Raw genomic sequence first — 19,679 nt, 5'->3', positions numbered from 1 at the left:
TGCCTATCAAGAATCAACTGGTTGTTTGAACATGACAGGATAGGTATCATAAACATGTACCGAGGACTAAAAATAAGGGCCATTACGTAGTTTTGTCAGAAAATGAATAAAGAAGTCAAAAAACGTTAAGTGAGGTATAGCAATTAGTGTTGCAGATGTTTCTTTTCGTTCGTAATATTCTAGTTTCTGTGATGTTTAAAGACCAATATTTTCTAAGCTATTTTACTTTTCGTGTTTTTATGAAAGCTAGGAAAACGTGACATGCTTAAAAACCCGAACCTGCCTTCAAACACCTACCTTCAAATTTTACCGGGGAATTCTTTTGCGGGGTATAATTGTGGAGAAAGTCACTAAAGCGAACATGAAATTATCACGTCATAACTAAATGAGAACTTACAATGGTTTATCTGAATAATGGGCCCTTTAATGCTTGCCTGCCCGGAGGTTTTCGTTGTTAACTCCACAATGCCTCACGCGTTCAAATTATGATGTTTGACCGTTTATGTTTTAGGAACAAGTGTCGACAAACTTATTATTTTTAGCTGCTATCGATGGGATAGATGTCATAATTTGATGCTCCTAGCTGATGTTTTCTTCTGCAGCTGGGTTGTCACCTCTACTGATGGAATATTTATTGCATGGCTGTTTTTGCATGATTTGTTTGTGCTGTAGCTTAAGGAAAAACACTCCGCTTCCGAAGTATTAAAATATCATTCATAATTTGTACCGAAACCACCTGGAGGAATTAACAGCCCTTGAGGCTGGATATGATTGCTTATGCAGAGTCAGTCCTAAAGCAAGGAACTAACAAAGCATTTTAATAGAACCCATCCGCAGTATATAAACAATAGTCTCCATTTGGCGCGAAAATATGCTCGGATATTTGTCCGCTGACATTATCTGTTCCGAGAAGCGAGCAGAACAGAGCTGTGAACTTTGAGGAACAAATAATGTCCAAGGACAAATATCCGAACATATTTCCCCCTCAAATGGAGGCTATTATGCTTATTATCCTTAAATATTTTTCGCAACCGCGCGGTTTTGAAAATTGGGGAATTTCTCTCGGATATTTCCCAGTTTTAGCGTTTAGACCAATCGCGAGCGAAAATATTTGATGAATTATAATTTGAGTTATTTTGGCCGCGTTCAAAAATTACCTTTAAGTCGAAGAAAACCTGAAAATAGTAGTTTACTAAAATAGAAAAACACCAAAGAGATAATACTAAACCATAAACGAACAGGAATGATTAAGAATGGAGAGGATTAACGCGGATCACAAACGACGAACTTAAAAAATTTGGGCTAAACTTTTCAGTTTCAAGATGGGAAAACCGTGAAATAGCTCCGTTTAAGTATGATCTGTAGTAAAAAGATCGAGCAATCGACGGCACAAGTTGAAATTTGTATAACTGTTTAGCCATGGCCATAAGATTAACTTGTTAAATTCAATGATTATAAACTCTCCCCGTGTTGTCTGCTAAGAAGGAGACATTTTCAGTATTTCCCCATATTTAATTATGCATATGAGAGTATTGTTCTGTTCATGACTGGCGTTCGTGTGCAAAGGATTGTATGAAAGATGTCATATGTATAATTAAGTAAAGGCTATTCGGAAATCTCACCTGTTGTTGATTCGAGTCCAAATTTTGTTATTCTTCGTTTATAGAATTTAGATTGTAGCGTTTCACAGATTCACGGCGGCCATTTGCTTTTACCCAAACAAGGAAATTTGCTTCTTTAATTGGGAAAATAATTTTTTGTCCTTATGCCAAAGTTTCCTGCTGTTTAACGAACTCTATTCATTATTTGCTTTCATTACAATGCAAACTTGGCACATGATTTCTGAGGCCGGGGGCTTAATTTCTCAACTGGTTTCTTATTATGTGTGGTAAATATAACCTAGCCATGCCATGCTTTAAGTTTTGTTTAAAATAGCCGCCATTAATTGTATGCAATGTCCTTGCAGTTCTAAAAACCAAACGCCTTTCGTAGTTAACCAGTCAAGAAAGATATCGATTATCTATTGCAAACTAACCATGATAGAGATATCAAGACTTCATAATTTAGCTCTCAAAAGTGATTCTGATTCAACTGCGTTATTATTAGGACGAGCCGAGATTTCAAGTACAGTGGAGCCCCGCCTTACAGTCACCTCTTTCAAAACTGATACACGCGACGGTGATCTCGTTATTACGGCCACTTTTTTTGTCCCGGCGAAACGCCCATACATTTTCTTATGACAAAACTTGTTAATGCGGCCACCCTGTTAATACGGCAAACGGCAGCATTCTGAAATCCCAACCTGTATAACCCTATAAATTATATCCCGTTTATAGGGCCACTCAAACCAGGGCCGGGTTGTTGAAAGCCCGATTAAACTAACCCAGGATTAGCGAGAATTTTGATTTGAGTTTGTAACATTTCGGTGAGGTTTTATGTTTATACTGTTTGTCCTTCAGTTTTGAGTTTGACTAAGCTTAAACTACACAAAACGTAAGCAGTAAAAAACATTTTTATGTAAGAAAAATAAATACTTCGGTTAACTTTTAATCCTGGGTTGGCGTTAACCGGCTTTCGAACAACTCGGCTCAGTTATATTCATCTTACCATTGTTAATATTGTATGTAGCGATTGAAGTTTCAGTTTCTAAAAATGATGTACATTCCGGACAATTAGTAAAGAACAATTGTTGAGAAGTGCAATCGTAATATATCTGTTAGCTTCTGTTAAGACGTTACTCAATTTGGACCAGTCGTGAAATTTGGCCATACCCCGTTAATATGGCCAAATATCATTGGCCCGTTGGTGACCGTATTAACGGGGTTCCACTGTAACGTCTTCTTTCCAAGGTTTGCGCACCCGCAGACCACATGACCAATTTGCATTACAACATGAAAGCTTTTTGTGAATAAGGTCCGTTAAGTACACCATTATGGCCGCCGTCAAGACCCTCCACTGATTGGTATTAGATGGTTTCGCCCGCTTATGGCGCTCTAGAAGACACCAAAATTGGAAAAAGTGTGGCAGCGAATCAGAGGCTAATAGTGATGTCGATATGGATAAGTTAATCTCGGTAGCCTTGACAAAACAAAATGCAATACTTTGTTTCTGGATTTCAAAAACCTGTAAAATGTCATGTTATGCATATCACGGAGATGAACTGGATTCCATATTCCACCTTGCAAAACCGTCCCAGACCCCACTTGGCAAGATTGGAAAATTTGTGAACGCGAAAGGACGAGAAGAGGCATCTGGTAGGGTGTTCGTGTTTCCTTTTCGTCAACATCGCCATGTAGCATCAATTGTATGATTTTACTCACCCGATCGCTAAAGTAAAAATTAAAAAAAAAAAAAGGTAAATACACGTGGCAAAAAACGCTTGATCAGGTTAAATCTTTAAGATGAAATCGTTATGTTGTGGTTTCCACTATGTGCACTGGAAAGTGACAGTGAAGTACTAATGTTTTTTTAGGGAGCCAAAACTCAAATTATTTCCTGCCACATCAGTGTGATCCGTCTGAGATCTTTCATGCGTCTTGACGAATGAACAAACGCGCCGAGACTGATATCCATTTTCGAAAGAACAAAATCCCGTACTCGATTTTCAAACTTGAGTAGACAATCGTTTTTATCAAGGATGATAACATCCGTGTCATTTTCAAGAATTAATATAGACCAATATACTTCACAAGAAAATAGATTGCCAGTTTTCAGTGTTAATTATTGCTAGCTGCAGTAAACCTAGTCACAGGTTTTGACAATTGGTTACCATTCTTTTTTATTTGCTGTCACAGTTTGACACTCTGATCTATTAGTTTTCTTCAAAAGGCGACATTTATGAGACATTTGTTATCAAGTTATTTTACTACAAAGACGAATAGGAAACATTCGAAAACTTATTAGAGAGGACACAATATTCCCACTGCAACACAAACACAATAAAGTTGATAAACACAGCGAGACGGCTAGCTTAAAATTAAATTGTGTTTGGCGTTCAAATCCCGAATGGCTTATATGGTTTTTCATCCCGACGCCAAAATAATGTTCCCCACAAAAAGCTCGTTGTAAAGCTTCAAATGGCGGCAATTTGTTGTTTGGGTATATTAAAAAACACAATCCGGAAATAATATTGGTAATGCGGTAACTTGGATGCAAATATTGCTCAAAATAGCGTCGTTTTTTCAAAACACTTCAACAGGGGCAGTTGCAGTTTAGATTAGGGCGCATATATCCAACTCCAGAAGTATATTTTGATGATATGCGTGTGTTACCCTCTTCGACACCTGGTGCATGACCGTCTACCAAACTAAAATAATACATTTCAATTTTTGTTCCTAATTTCAAGGCTTAGCTTCCACAACGCTACTATCAGATAGCCTGTGAAGTAATCGTTGGTTTGGTTTAGACTTTGCGAATCAGTTGTGTGCAGCGTCAAGAGATATTAAGCTGCTCTTTCCTTGGAAAACGTTTGGAACATCTTACAAATGTGGTTCAAAGTTAGTTCCGTTATACTTGTGACCCTGAAAGGTAGTCGGCTGGAGAGTTTTTTCCTTTACTCAGTTATGCATTAAAACAGTGAACGATAAGAATACAACCTCAAATCTTTAAAATCGATTTTGGGTTAGAACGGCCGGTAGAATACGTTTTGGAAATCTGAACTCTTGGCTTTTTTCTTTACTTAACAGCACTTTTACCTCACTCATACGTGAAAAAGGAGAAAAGATATTTCCCCTAGCTTTTTGAATACGGGCTACAACATGGCTATGTTCGTTTCTGACACTTGTGCTGTGCCAGCTTGAATTATTTCTCTTTAAAAACAACCTCGCGGCGCCTATCAAGTAAGTGGAATTTTTAAGCGTGATGAATCGACGCTTTTTGTTGCCCTCAATTATGTAAGAGAAATTGAATAAAGGCGATGCAGGTGACTTCTTGTACGGTTTTAAGGCGTTAATTTGGTTGCTCCATTTTTTCACTGTCTTAAATGTGGTTTTCCTTGAATGTTATTATAAATTTGTTTTGCTTCCTCTCATCATGCTCTCGGAAGATTTAAATTTGGTTTGCGTCAATCTTAACAAGGTGGCGGTCGACGATTTTCGACCAGCACTGAGCAATCGCCCATACTCAGAGGTCTCTGAGAAGGTCAAGAAAAACTTAATTTGACTATGAATGTTTAATAAAATCTAACGCGTATTACCTCCAAGTCTTAAGTCACCAGGTATACAGTCTTACCTTCTACTACCTATGAAGCCATTTTCTTTGGAAGCATCTCCCCTCTATCTCTCATTCATGAGATAAACTCCGGGCTCTGATTTAAAAAGAATCAACTTCCACTCAACATTGTTCACCACCAAGGAGTAGAGCAACGTATTTGCATCTGTTTAATTTAAGGGTTGAATTCGAAGGCCTTGTTTTGCATACCTGCTGGTAATGTTTGTATTGAACGTTTAATTATATCTGGCTGTCAATCATGTCCAAGTAGAAACGATCCCTTAAATGTCACTTATGACAATTGGTGTTGTTTCCCTTACTGGAGAAGAAAGAGAACACTACAACATTCAAGTGCCGTTATTTCTTCGAGTTGATCTAGTTGTCCTCTATTTATTTACGTGAAAGACAAACTTGTTCGACAACATTGACACTAAAATGTCATGCATTGCCGTTGTCTTAGCAATATCCAGTGATATCCAAAGAATGATAGGGTTATCAGCGTGAGTGTTTTTCGTTGTTGGTGCACTCGCTTTGTGCAAATTTTAATTTTCTTTTTATCCCCCCAATCCTTGTCAAGATAATGACAATTGTGTTTTATTTTATGAATGCCGTGGTTCATGTTGCCATCATTGGCTCTACACCGGGAAAAAAGAGAAGCTAAAAACCTTGTTATGTCATTCTGAATTTAGAGTTAACTTCTGCCCATGGCGACTTTAATGGTCTTCGTAAATTTAAACCTTTGCCTTTGGAGAAACACATCAAAACCAATTTCGTTAGGAAGACAACAAGTCCACACGTAAACGACTTAAACGGCCAACGTAAACGTGTATTTTCGTATACGTTCCCCAGAGTGGATAATGGATAACTTCATTGTTGTTCGACTCCGTTGATGTAGCCTGGCCTTGTGTGTACCCAGACGTTCTCGTCTGGTGGACTTTTGAGCGTTAAGTAAATAGCTATTCCTTTCATCCTTCTTGTCTGGAATGAAATCAATGACAGGCGTAAACTATCCACAAACAGTCTCGAGATTTGCGTGGACAAAAGTAGATTGCGTTTACAGACCTAAACGTCTGTATCTTTTGTTATTCGAGGTTATTCATGAATTAAAACTGTAGAACTGCCAGATGCTAAATGCTTTGTCCCAACTGAAACTAAACCACCCGGACCTCTTGCAGGATCTTATAGTGATGAGTGATGATGCTTTGGGTGAGCGCAAAAACCTCAATTGAAAAAACTCATATATGCAGTTGGTTGGGAGCTGGTCAGTATGTGAGTTTTCAGGTTTTAATTTCACAACTGCTTAAGTTGTGTGTATAACTGCGATGATCAATCGTGTCTTCGTATCTTTCTCCGCAGTTCAAATATACGATCTTTCATATGTTCATTTGCGAAATTATTTATATTGCATGGTGAGGTGAAATCTTATTGCTTTACTGTAAGTTGTGTTCCGGGAAGTATGTTTAATTATCTCTGGTAGTTTCACAGTGATTTCCTTCGTTTCGACATTCTCGGAATAAGATATAATAGGCAAACTCTTGCGTGTAAACAAAAACAGAGGTGTGGCTGACTAGGACCCTTTAAGTTCTTAAAATGTGATTACAGTTCAAAAAGATAACGCAGAGTAAGTAGACTGTAGATCGTCTTAGACACCAAGGCAGTCGGTCAGAAATATTCCTGAAAACCGTGACTATCCTTCGCACTATTTACGGGCAATTATTCCAAAAAATCAGGCAAGCTTCTGAATGATTTGTTGAACTTTACACACTTGGTTCAACTTTTCGTCTTCAACCATTCTGCCACATGTGCTGGAGAAGTGCGCCGTAGCCAAGGCCAGTCATTGCCTACTTTTGCTTTGTCATCTATTACTCTTCACTTGTTTTCTTTAACTGTAGCTTCAGTTTTAGTCAGTTCCTCCCCTTCTTTTTTCTCTCTTGGATTCAAAGCTTTAGCAACGGTAATTCTTTTACTCGCCGTCAGTCGCTTTTTGAACACGCGAAAGGACTCTAAGAGTCTAGTTTGGTGAGATTTATCCTCCATCAAAGAACTGAAGGAAAACAAAACAGTCGATGTCGCGGCAAACCCCAGGACAACGCCAAGAAAAATAATAAAGTAATCTGCGAACGTATTTGCCTCGTTTTCATCGAATGCCACATAGTCTCCAAAACCAATAGTACTGAAAGTTATGAAACAAAAGTAAAAGCTCTCAAGCATTGTCCAACCACGTCTCCAAATTGCTAAGACAGAAAGCAGAAGGAGTGTTACGAGCCAGAGGAAAACGTTGATACCAAGAACGATTCCCTTTCGCACGTTCTCCTCGTTTGATCCGTCAATTTTTTTCTTAATATTTTGAATTAAAGAAGTGATGACGTCACGAAGCTTTTCTCCGATAGTTTTTAAAGTCAGACAGGTCAGCGGTATACCAACCAATGCGTAGAATATGCAGAAGAGGCGACCGTTTGCCGTCCGAGGAACAATGTTGCCGTAACCTGTAAAAACAGTAATAAAACTTTCAAAAGTTGTTGAATTTTCTCATTATAAATCACGAATAATTATTTCTTCATGGCAACTGAAATATCAAATTTGACAGGCAGTCAAACAATGGAAAAGGCCTCTTAATTATTTCATCTACAGTCGAACCTCCGGTTGCGACCACTTCTCAGCGACCAGTTTTCCAAAATACCTCAAGTTTTCAAGTCAAATCACTGCATTTGGAACCTCTTGAAAGCGACCGCCTCTCGTAAGCGACCGCGAGCACTTTTAGAACTAAAAGTTTGAAATTTTCTCTTGTTTTTAACCTCCCGTAAGCAACCACTTGACTTGGCGAGTAAATTGAATAATATTAAAGGTGTTGTAAGCATATCGCATTCCTGGGTAGCACAAGAGACGGAAATTTCTCAATGGCAAGTACAGAATTTTTTCTCGAAATTGACTTTTCGCATGACTAAAACATTTAAAACATGGGGTAAGTCTCTGCAGTTACCATATGCTAATGAGGCAAAAATTTGACCCAATATGGTCTAAGCTCTCGCAAACGACCACCCCCCGTTAGCGCTTACGGGAGGTTCGACTGTATTGAAAACAATATGATGCGTTTTACAAAAGGTGTTTTTTTATCGTCCATATTATGATTAAGTATGTTTGATTATTTTTGAGTTCTACTTTTTACTATCCCAAGCAGTAAATGAAAATATGCCAAGAAAATTAATTACAGTAAGAATTTTCTTTTGAAATGAGGCTTTAACTGAAAGGCATTTCAATAAATGATGATGGTTAATGTAAGAAACGTGACTGAATGGACGACTGAGACATCTATGAGAAAAGAAATATGCGAAATGTAATATGAGTAGCATAAAAATATTTTGTAGTTAATATGTCTAAGATTTCAGTTGCATTGCCTCGTAAGCAAGAATTGAACAAGCAGCGATAGTTTCAAAAAAAAAACAACATAATTTGAAGGACAGCATTCAAAGATGAAAATATCAGGTTCCTTGGTGTATTTTGGAACAGCTGTAAGATGCTAACAAGCGTGTATAGAAAGGTCGTCAGAATTACTTACCCACTGTTGTGACGACACTTCCCGCAAAAATGAACGCGTTCCCAAAACTCCACATGGTGTTTGAATCCAAACTGTGCCTGTGCTTCAAAAGGCTTTCCAGTTTGTACCAATCCTCGTCGGTAATGTTGTACTTCTCGTTAAGGATTTTTCGCGTTGCGCTTAATAAAGATCTCTCCTTGATCTCGTTGCCTATTTCGAGTGCTTGGAAGACGAGCGCTCCGATTACAATGTAAGTTGTGAATAAGCAAGAAAACATAAGTAATTTCCTCATGTCCTTATCCAAGATCATCTCGATGTCTTTTATGCACAAGATAACATATTGGCAGTCGATAAAACAGAGATTCACTCGAAACTAGTCTACCAAAAAGGAACCAACACTTTCGATTTTTCAGTCCACAGTCATTGGTACACAAATAGAGCTAAAAGCTGTCACTACCAACAAGGACATTGTCTTTGAACAGGTGGTCATTGAGGTGCTGATAACATGCAGATATTGGAGTTCAATTCACTTTACTGTTTGATATCAGAAAGAATGGGGAAAATATTATCTAGACGTATAGTCGTGTAATTAAACGTAGTTCTAAGATATATCGAGAATAGTATACTCGTGCTCTTGGTTGTTAATTGTTGTTGAGCTTTGGTTGTCTTCTCGGTACACTTTTGTGAAACGTCTTAGAACAGTAAACAATACCTAGATTGATCTTTTCTCCAAATAAAAAAATGAAATGCAAATGAGCCAGTAAATTTAGAGTTTCCTTTCTTCCTAACTGCACTGAGCTTGCATGGAGCCAAATCTTTAATATAAGTGAAGCACGAGATGACAGCTTCCTGACACTAGAATCAAACTTATGAGCCTAAAAAGGGTGAATTATTTGCTATTTGCGGTTATATAAATTAAGTAATTGAAGTTATTTTGACATGTAATTTGGCTCTGTTTAGTTCTGAATTTCCACTTTTGAGTACGGTCACCCAGCGAGTGTAGATAGATCCCTCGTAAGAAGCGAAAAGAATCTTCCCCACAAAACGTTCTGGTGATTGCGGCAATGAACTACTTTTTTTCCAGTAGTGTTATGGCTACATTTGCATCTACGTGGCTACATTTAATTGTTACTGTTGGGCATCTATTACTTTGGAACTACGTGTATGTTTCCTTGAGCCCGTTCACAGCAACCGCAAACGCGCATTATAGCCAAAGTAGAATGAATTCAGCTCTTCCAGGCAATTTTTTTTAAAGATGTCTTGTTTCATGGATAGTAGCTAGTTTATTGGTGGTATGTTATGGCGAGGAGGGAGGTATATTATTTATTTGTGCAGTTGACATTGTATTTTTAATAAAGATCGATATTTAACTTTCGGCCAAGACTTTGATTTCCAGTATATAAGAAAGTGGATTAAAATTGCTTTTACCAATACGAAATGAAAATGTCGCAGACCCAAGATCATTTAAAATTATATGATAAAATTGGAAAATTAAACGAGACTTACCTGGAAGTTGAAGTTTGATTGAAATTCTACCGTGGCATTTGCAGGAATGAGGAGGTCACGTGAGATAGCAAGCATGTGATATCCGAGCTCAGTCTTGAAAGCAGTTTGGTGTGGCTTTGATGGTACAGGAAAAGAGGTCACTATGAAGAGCGTAAGGGCCCATGGGATGGGTGGGATGTGACCTCCTCATTCCTGCAAATGCCACGGTAGAATTTCAATCAAACTTCAACTTCCAGGTAAGTCTCGTTTGATTTTCCAATTCTACCTCGCATTTGCATACAATCGGAGGTCACGTGAGATTTCAAAGCTCAAAGCCACAGCAAATAACAGGCATAATAACTGTAACACCATGGCATGTACTTTAATGATACTCCTTACATGACATGTACCATTACCAAATGCTAATGTAAACACAATGAAACAGAATATGATATGGTACCATTGCTAAAGCATGCAAAGCTGCAAACACAGAAAATTACTGGCTACTGCTAGTAAGGATAGCCTCTGCGAAATTACTTTCATTTATGATAGGGCGATCATAAAATTTTGCAAAGGTTGAATCTGAGCGCCACCCAGCAGTGTTCATAATCTCATGAATAGGTGCATTAGCAGCTTTAGCAGCTGACGTTGCTGCACCCCTGGTGCTATGGGGTTTGAAAACTGAAGTATTGATTCCTGCATCCTTCATAGTTTGTCTAACGCATCTAGATATTGTGTCCTTAGAGGCAGGTCCATGAGGTGCTACATAGCAAATCAGCAGTTGCTTTGTGCTTTTTCTAAGAGAGGCTGTCCTTTCAATATAGACTGTCAAAAGTTCAACAACACAAAGTCTTTTATCCACATTATAACTGGTAAAGGTGATAGGGGATAAGTGTCTGTTCTGGCCACCTTTTGCACTGGTTTGCTTCAAGAGAGAGGAGATATGGAATATATACTTTCCAGGCGATGCACGCATTTCCTCCAGAGATAACTTTTGAAGAGTCTGGGTTCTCTGTGCTGAGAGGAGTGCCATAAGCATGACTAGTTTCTGAGTGAGTTGCTTAAGTGACAAGTTTCCCGTGGTTGGATAAGTTTTTAAATGGTTGAGCACAATTTGTGGATTCCAAGTCTCAGTATAGCGAGGCAGGGCTGGTTTTTGATTGAATAAACCAGACAAACCGTGACACTAGTGGGTGATCACCCACTTTTACGCCATCTATTTTGATGAAGGTTGACAAGGCACTCCAAGCAGTTGCTACCGCACTATATCCAACTGTTTTTGATTGGAATGACAGGAACTCCAAAACCTGTTGCAGGGTTGGGTTCATTGGACTGATAGAATTGTCACTACTAAACTTAACCCAGGCTGAAACATATGTATGATATTGCTTACGGGTCCCTGATCGCCATGATTCCAAGATGGTGTTCAAAGACTCCCCTGTTATGCCTTGATTAATTAATGATGACTGGACACAAGACATCCATGAAGCTGAAGTTTGGGGAACAGAGGGTGAACTTCTTCTGGTTGATGGGGCAATGTTGGAGTCTTCTTGTGCATCTTGATTTTTACCGGTGGAGATTTCATTAACTGAAGCAGGAGTGGATACCAGAACTGTGTTGGCCAATGTGGGTAAACTAGGATGGCTGTTGTTGTGCTCTCTTGTATGAACTGAAGGACTTTGCCGATGAGACTAAACGGAGGGAAACAATAGATAAGGTTATAGTGGGACCAATCTATAGTAAAGGCATCAATTGTTACCGCCATATCGCGAAGCCAATCTCGATCGGTCTCCAAACATCGTTTAAAAAGGGAACAAACGTTAAAGTTTATTCACGACAACGAGTTTGACTGAAAATAGAACAAAAATAAACAATTATTTACAACATTAGACGGCTGAACGGACAAACCCCGAAAAACACAAACTTACAGCTTTTTCCCGAAATGAATGATTGACCTCTGGTGGACGATGATCGCGAAAAGGAAATTATAAGAACAGCGACGATGACTAGCTCTAATATAATTCGAAAGATGTTAGTTTGACCGTTGCCACAGAATTTAAACTACTAGTCTTATTAACATATTGACCTGACGCGCGCGCGAAAATATCAGATGTCCTGCGGGGCCTCTTGTAAGCATAATTAGCAAGAGTGTTACATCAATAGCTACTGCCCCTGGATCTGGTCTCCAGGCTATATAGTGGGTTGTCTTGTGGTTTAGCCTTGACGCAAACACATCAATATCAGGCTCACCCAGCTTTGATTTCAATTCATTAAATGCAGTTTGGTCTAGCGACCATTCAGTATTACTACTGTGGAATTCACGGCTAGCCTTATCTGCTTCTGTGTTTAGTTTCCCTGGTAAGTGGGAAATTGATAGTGTTAGCTCTCGATCTATGCACCACATAAAGATTTCCCTGGTGATGTCATTGCAACTGCAAGATTTTGTACCGCCCATATTACGAATGTATGAAACAGCAGTAGTATTGTCACAAAGGATTTTTATGTGGCGATTCCGCATATGGTTGCAGAGGGCCTGCAAGGTGAGATGAATGGCCTTCAATTCCAAAAAGTTAATATGTAGTTGGGATTCTTGGTGTGACCATCTGCCACCCGCTACAGATGATGTGCCCTCAATCACCCCTCCCCAGCCCTTAAGAGAGCTGTCAGTCATGAGAGTTAAGTCTGAAGGTTTAGGCGTGATGGCTTTGGGGAGTTGATCAACATTGGTGATCCACCATGAAAGGTCCTGTTTTGCTAGAGGGGAGAGTGTCATTTTCCCCTCCAAGTCCCATCCATTGTTTTTTAGAGCATACGTCTTGTCATTTTCTAGAGACCTATAGAACAGAGGTGCATACTGAACTCCTTCAAAGGCTGAGACCATGAGGCCCACTACAGAGGCCACATCTCGAATTGGAATGGGTCCTTCCAGATGTGTTAGATTGTGACACTTGGATTTGATAATGGCTGCTTTTTGAGGGATCATAGAAATGATCATGTCCTTAGAGTTCAATAAGAATCCCAGGAATTTGGCAATCTGGGTTGGTGTTGTGACACACTTTGATTCGTGAATTGTAAATCCCAGTGATCTAAGCAAAGCAACTGTTTCAGCCACAACTTGCTCTAATTCATGAGGTGTTTTTGCTAGCAAAAGGATGTCATCTATGTAGCCTACTATCAGATATCCTTTTGACCTCAATATTGCATATACTGGCTTCATGAGCTTTGTAAATACTCTAGGGGCCGATGCAAGGCCATTAGGTAAGCAGGTGAACTCAGAAAGAGATCCTTTAAACTCAAATCTGAGAAATTTCCTGTGCTGGGGGTTTATGGGCACAGAATAATAAGCATCCTTGAGATCTAAAACTGCCATCCAATAGTCGTTTTTAAGTAATTGTACTGCTGACTGGAGAGATTCCATTTTAAAATGGTGATATGTGACATACTCATTCAATCTTTTAAGATTTAGGATGAGTCGATGAGACCCATCTTTCTTGGGCCGAGTGAAAACTGTGGATATGAATTCAGTGTCACAATGTGTAGTTTTGTTAATCCCTTCTCTAGGAGTTTATTTATCTCTCCAGCAATGATGAGATCATCGCCGTTAGAAAAAGTAATATGTGGCACAGCTGACTGACATGGTGTGCTTTCAAATTCAATGAAATAGCCTGACACAATCTCAAGGATGCTTGGGTCTGTGGTAATAGACCTCCAGTTAGAGATGTGTTTAGCTATATTACCAGCAACAAAATTTGAAACAGCATTTACCGTGTTAGCTTCGTGGGCTACTGAGATGACCTCTTGTTGTTTGTGTTGGACTTCTGGGAGTCCTTGTGTCGCCAGGGTTTGAAGGTTTGGCCCTTCAAGTTTTTTGACTGATTTCTGTGGGGAAAAGATCCCTAGGAGTTGTTGTTGTTGACATAGCCCGTTTGGGATCTGTGGGGTCCTCTATGACCTTGCACTTTGGCTCCAATTTTATTCACATCTCCTATGTCTTTCAACTGTTTTTGAAGGTCATCTCCAAACAACAAGTCAGTGAACGGCACATGAGGAGAACAGAGAGAGCCATAATCTCTGCCAATATCAGGTTTCATGAGTTGCTTTCGCTGCATGTTAAGTTCATAGTTAACATGCGTCAGCAACGATAGAGCGTCGAGTCCAAACTGTTTTATCTGTTGAACCCCTTCCTGGTCTAGGCCTTTCTTCTCTGTCATGGACAGATCCGTCAAACGAGCGACTGGGATTATGCCTTTAACGAGGGCTTGCTGGATTTTGAACAGCTGCAAATCCCTCTTCTGCGTGGGCTCACGGAGCTTACGCCAGATGCCTGGATTTACCCTTGTGGGTTTAGCAGTATCGCAATTTTCCGGTCTAGCTTGGCGCTCAAGCTTTTCTTTCAGCAATTTATCTGGCAAACGGTTGCGGAACATCTTGTTAAGTAGTTTGGCGAGCTGTGGACTGTGAATACTTTTGCCAGTCAGGTCTTCAGACTCGTACTCCTTCTCCAAGTCCGCTAAAATTTCGTCTTCCTCTGGCTCTTCCGCCTCAAGATCGCCATCTCCACCCTCTACTTTATCCATGAGAGTCTGAATGTCTTCTTCGTTCTCATGTTGGTCGCTCGAGGAGCTCGAGCTGTCTTTGGCGGGTTTCTTGGCGGGAAGACCGTGTTGATGTTCTCGGTCATCACTCAGCCGTTTACCTTTGCCTTTTCCTTTCCCTTTAGAAGGGAATTCCTCGAATTTATCGATTTTCTGTGACAAGGTCAGTATCGCTGACGAAAGGAGCTTTACGTCAGCGTGCGACATCGAAATGTTCGAATCGCTCACAGGGGCCTTGGCCGCCATGACACTTGGCGTGTCGAGATGTTTCTCTCCGGATACTCCGGCGTTGTTGTCCTCGTCTGGGTCATAAACCAATAACTGGTCTTCGTTCGCCGATTCTGCGGATTCTTTTCCTCCAGACATGTTAACCGCAAGACGTAGAAAGGTCTAAAACACTCGAAAATAAGACTGCGAGAATAAACTTTAGACTGCTTGCTCGGACAGCTAACTTGCACTGAGCTCGGATATCACATGCTTGCTATCTCACGTGACCTCCGATTGTATACAAATGCGAGGTAGAATTTGATAACGTAGATAGCTGACGTCGTTAACAAAGCCTTTATCCCAAAATAATTAATTTCTGTAATTAAGATGAACGACGGAGTCATCCATAAAGACTTCTTGTTGGACAAAGTCATAAATTGAACTATGATTTTCTATTTTTGCTTCAAGTTATGTGACCATGTTATTGAAATTCTAATGAATTTTTGTTCCATTGTGAATCAGAATAACAAGAAACCCTGCCAAACGCTTCTCACATTAGTTTTCCATAAGCTAGTTACGATGTCGTCACCACCTACAGAATTTTTTAAACTTTGCCAAAAGTTGCGTCTTATCATGCTTATCAAAAGTTGATAATATGCCGTTTTTGAATTATTAGCCCCTAAAGCTGTAATTGGGGGTGTTTTTAGGAGGTCATGCTGTTGCTATGGTAACCTTTTGCGTCACGAAAATGATAACAATGTGTTCACCAATGATTGGGCAGTTTTTTGATACCATGATTGTGACATCAAGTGATAAAGAGTGGTTATAACGACCCATCAAAATCTAACTGCTGGAAACTGTTTTGAGCCGCCTTAAACAACTTAAATTTCCTTCAGATATCTTCACCAATATTTCGTAATGGCCAAACTGAACCGCTCCCTTAAATGTAAATTACTGAAAGAAGAAACATCAAACTGAAACACTGCTACGTTTCGTCGCGTTTCTTCGTGTGGCGTGCTTAGATTAGATTCACACTACGAATTTATTACTGGAAAGAATTCAACCGAAAAAACGGACACCTTAAGACTGCCCCAAGTTTCAATTTACGACCTACTTTTTACGACACAATTTTGTTGTTTTTAATTTTTGAAAAGAAATCCCCGGGCCATTCGAGAAGCAAAATTTCGAATGCTTCTTTTAGGGTTCAGCCAACTAGATATGAGTAGGATGCCAGCTCGTGTCATTATCTGTTCCGAGAAGCGTAAAGTTTTCCGAGGGCGGAGCTCTTTTTGGGAATCTGGGATCTGTTGGCAGCTTTAAAAGTTGGGGAATATCTCTCGGACATTCCCATTTTTAGCTGGACATATTCAATCACGTGACGCATCTAGACCAATCGCGTACGAGCGAAAATATTTGATGAATTATAAAACCTATTAGGTAGTTCGCATGTCGGAAATCGGGAACAGCTTTGGGAAGGGGACTTTATGTGTAGAGCGCGCGCGACACGCGTAAGCCTGAAAGAGCGCGACGGAGGAGAAATAATCAATTCAAAAATGACACTGAAAGGGGACGCGAACTGAACAAGTGGAACATCACGGGGTCTTATTTCGTGTGCGTACATAAGACACTCGCGACATCACAGGACACCCACCGAAAAAAAGTAGTTTCGTCTTTTGTAGAACGCAAGTAACTTTACTTTCGTGCACATATTACATTAAAACTTCTTAATAGCTATCGTTTACATTTATATATATATATATATTTTTTCGTCAGTTTGAGCAAGTGCGATACCCTTAAATCGTGCATTGATCTTGCATTCTAATCATTACACTAGATAATCGTGCATTCTTTACGCTAATTATTTGTTGCATTTCTTCAAAACTTATACACTAAATTGTAACCAAACCTACCGATGTTTTTCTTGTATGTGCTTGGTAGGTTTGTGTGTCGTTTACCTTCTCAATATCGATTAGTTCTATGTTATTATTGGCTTGCAAGTCTGTTTCGCCGTGTGTGTCAGTTGTAGTCCCTAAGGGTCTAACTTTTGGTAGAGGGGTGGCCTCCTCAAGCGCTTGACTAAGAGCGCAAAGCATCGTGGACATCATTGAAAATCCCAGAATGATTGCTACTGCCATGAGTAGGTATTCAGTGACTCCAACGTTTGTGTCCTCGAATGGCAAAAAATCACCCAGTCCTATGGTGCTAAACGTTATAAAGCAGAAGTAAAAGCTCTCCAAGTATGTCCATTCTCTTCGCCTAAAGAAGGCCACCAAGGAAATAAGTAGAAGAGCAAAGATGTTAAGAAATATGGCAACTAACGCACTTTCAGCAGCTTTGAAATGTTGCGATTTACTTCTCGGCCATTTCTTTTTCACTGCGCTGATAATCTTCTTGATGACGTCGCTGATGTTCGTGCCCACTAATTTGAAAACCACGCAGGTCAGCGGTATCCCAAATAGCGCATACACAATGCAGAAAATCCTTCCCCAAGCTGTCATGGGAACAATGTGTCCGTAACCTGTAGAAAGCGAGACGCAGTTTAAACGTACTGGCAGTACACCGTCTAAATGAACAGATGGTTCATACTGTTTTATATAATAATTAAACGAATGCGCGGGCTCTGATTGGTCTATCAGCTATGGTTTGTTGTGCCAGTAAACTCATGGAAATTTCGTGTGTCTTCTGAATTATTATATAAAAGCAATAGACCACAAGTTTTTATGGTTTATAGGCTGTTAAACCACTTGGGATGCTGGAAGAACACTCGAAGAATTCGTAAATCACTCGCCTGCGGCTTGTGATTTACGAATTCTTCTCGGGTTCTTCCAACATCCCGCGTGGTATCAGCCTATAAACCATAAAAAACTTGTGGTCCTTTGCTTAAATATAATCACACTATAATTAGTAAGACAATAACTGAAATCTCTATGTAATATACTGAAGAAAGCAGTTTTTGCCATTTTTATTTTGAAATCATGCCAAATATAGCTGACAGGAGTTATTAATTGTGTCATCCAATATAGTTGCTACTACAGAGAGATAACAAGAATAATCAATAAAATGGACAGCTTTACTGAAGACTGATATCTTTATACCATAGAACCTAACCATATGAGGAAGTAGCAGATCCCATTAAAATAGTGCTCAATACACATATAGTGTAGAGCTGAGTATATGAGTAATAACGAAGAGGCAAGATTTGCTGTTACTCCGAGTTTCGTGCTTACGCACTCATCAGACAGTATTTAAGTGCTTAAAGTTACGGAGTCTTTGTATCAAGTGTTTAAAGTTGCGGAGTCTGTATAACAAGTGTTTAAAGTTGCGGAGTCTTTATATCAAGTGTTTAAAGTTACGGAGTACCGTCTGATGAGTGCGTAAGCACGAAACTCGGAGTAACAGCAAATCTTGCCTCTTCGTTATTACTCATACCATAGAACCTATCTAACAAGCACCAAATAATTGAATAGATTGATGAAATATCAATTATTCTCCCAGGCGCGCGGTGGCGGAGTGAATTGCGTAACTTGGGATCTCGGTAAAGGAACCATTTACAGTGAACACGCAATGACTAGGCAGATGTAAATATAAAACGAAAGACATTTTATAACACATGCTGAAGCGCAAACCGGGCCATAGGCTTCCAAATAATTGGAGTGTTTTAAATGCTTCCACTCAACGAAAATGCTTCCCATTCAACAAAAAATTCCGCTTTGAATTTCCGGAAGTTTTTCATAACTAATGGAAGAGCATTTTCTCGTTCGAAAATTTCGAGAATTTGTAGAACGGATTACAGAGTGGGAGAATTTACTCGGGCTAAATGTAGTGTTTTCCTTCAGTTTAATCCTGCGCTAATAAAATGCCCAGCAAGGTGCTTTTGAAAGTGAATTATTCAGTTCAAGAGATCCACTCACAAATGCCCTTTATTTGTCTCAGTATGTGAAAAGTAGAATCTGCAATGTATTCCTGTAATGATTGGAATGAAATGCCCTACAGACCATTAACTTATCTCCCAGAATTCGGAGACATAATGCAAGCCTGAAACTTCTGAATGAAACTGTACTTACCATTAACTTGATCATGAATAGCATAGTAATATAATATATTTATTTATTTTCAGTTATACTCACCAACAGAAGTTACAATTGTCCCAGCAAAAACAAACGCATTTCCAAAGCTCCATGTTTCAATATTTTTCGTAGCATAAGGACGTTGGAATATCTCCTTTAATGATATTACAGCCTCATTTGATATATTGTATTTTCTTTGCAGCGAGGCAATCTCGTCTTTTAGACGAGTCTTTTCTCTTTGTTCGTTTTTCTTCTCAAGAGCTTGGAAAATAAATGCTCCAATCAATAAGTAACAGACTAAAAGTAAGCTTTCCAGCACGAGTTTAGCGTTATTGCCAAAATTCATTTTGTGACTTCCTTTAACAAGGTAAAATACGTGCTGAAATGACGAAGTCATTAATTAGAACCAGTTCATTGGTATCTTCATTACATTAATTATTCACGAACTGCAAACGCTCAATGAAACACCAGCTACCTTAAACAAAAGCAATCTGTCATCACTACTGTCGAACTACGTACCTCAAATCTTTCGGGTAAACGAGAGAAAAATTCGCACGAACACGGTAGTTCATGGTTAGTATA

The 19,679-nt window shown here is 39.3% G+C and overlaps 4 protein-coding genes and 1 pseudogene across 4 annotated transcripts in view; 1 reads left to right on the top strand and 4 right to left on the bottom strand.

Annotated features, from left to right (window-relative positions):
* The window catches only part of LOC149108402 (CUB and peptidase domain-containing protein 2-like), a 55,388-nt gene that overhangs the window by 18,587 nt on the left and 17,122 nt on the right, over positions 1–19,679 (top strand). The gene's annotated exons all lie outside the window — the stretch shown is intronic.
* On the bottom strand, positions 6,616–9,409 carry LOC110039979 (potassium channel subfamily K member 9-like). The gene is made up of 2 exons (XM_020745165.2): positions 8,765–9,409; positions 6,616–7,694 (listed from the first exon to the last, which is right to left on the bottom strand). The coding sequence occupies exons 1-2, from the start codon at positions 9,051–9,053 to the stop codon at positions 7,078–7,080; spliced, it is 906 nt and encodes a 301-aa protein (XP_020600824.2). The 5' UTR covers positions 9,054–9,409; the 3' UTR covers positions 6,616–7,077.
* LOC149108405 (uncharacterized) lies at positions 10,586–11,872 on the bottom strand (annotated as a pseudogene).
* Positions 13,808–15,317, bottom strand: LOC149108404 (uncharacterized). The gene has a single exon (XM_089295897.1). It carries the CDS (start codon positions 15,187–15,189, stop codon positions 14,125–14,127), a length of 1,065 nt encoding a protein of 354 aa, XP_089152023.1. The 5' UTR covers positions 15,190–15,317; the 3' UTR covers positions 13,808–14,124.
* LOC110039976 (potassium channel subfamily K member 9-like) lies at positions 16,159–19,494 on the bottom strand. The gene is made up of 2 exons (XM_020745162.2): positions 19,158–19,494; positions 16,159–17,548 (listed from the first exon to the last, which is right to left on the bottom strand). The coding sequence occupies exons 1-2, from the start codon at positions 19,492–19,494 to the stop codon at positions 16,920–16,922; spliced, it is 966 nt and encodes a 321-aa protein (XP_020600821.2). The 3' UTR covers positions 16,159–16,919.

The sequence above is a fragment of the Orbicella faveolata genome, unplaced genomic scaffold (genome assembly GCF_042242905.1).
Source record: "Orbicella faveolata isolate gen_17 unplaced genomic scaffold, um_ofav_v1 contig_26, whole genome shotgun sequence".
Taxonomy (NCBI): domain Eukaryota; kingdom Metazoa; phylum Cnidaria; class Anthozoa; order Scleractinia; family Merulinidae; genus Orbicella; species Orbicella faveolata.
This window is presented reverse-complemented; position numbering and strand designations above follow the sequence as displayed.

Excerpts from the sequence above, each read along its gene's own strand:
- LOC110039976 (XM_020745162.2), bottom strand. The coding sequence starts at position 19,494 with ATGACTTCGTCATTTCAGCACGTATTTTACCTTGTTAAAGGAAGTCAC. Across the intron at positions 17,549-19,157 it reads GACAATTGTAACTTCTGTTG|GTTACGGACACATTGTTCCC; the intron begins GTGAGTATAACT and ends CGCTTTCTACAG.
- LOC110039979 (XM_020745165.2), bottom strand. The coding sequence starts at position 9,053 with ATGATCTTGGATAAGGACATGAGGAAATTACTTATGTTTTCTTGCTTA. Across the intron at positions 7,695-8,764 it reads AAGTGTCGTCACAACAGTGG|GTTACGGCAACATTGTTCCT; the intron begins GTAAGTAATTCT and ends CTGTTTTTACAG.
- LOC149108404 (XM_089295897.1), bottom strand. The coding sequence starts at position 15,189 with ATGTCTGGAGGAAAAGAATCCGCAGAATCGGCGAACGAAGACCAGTTA.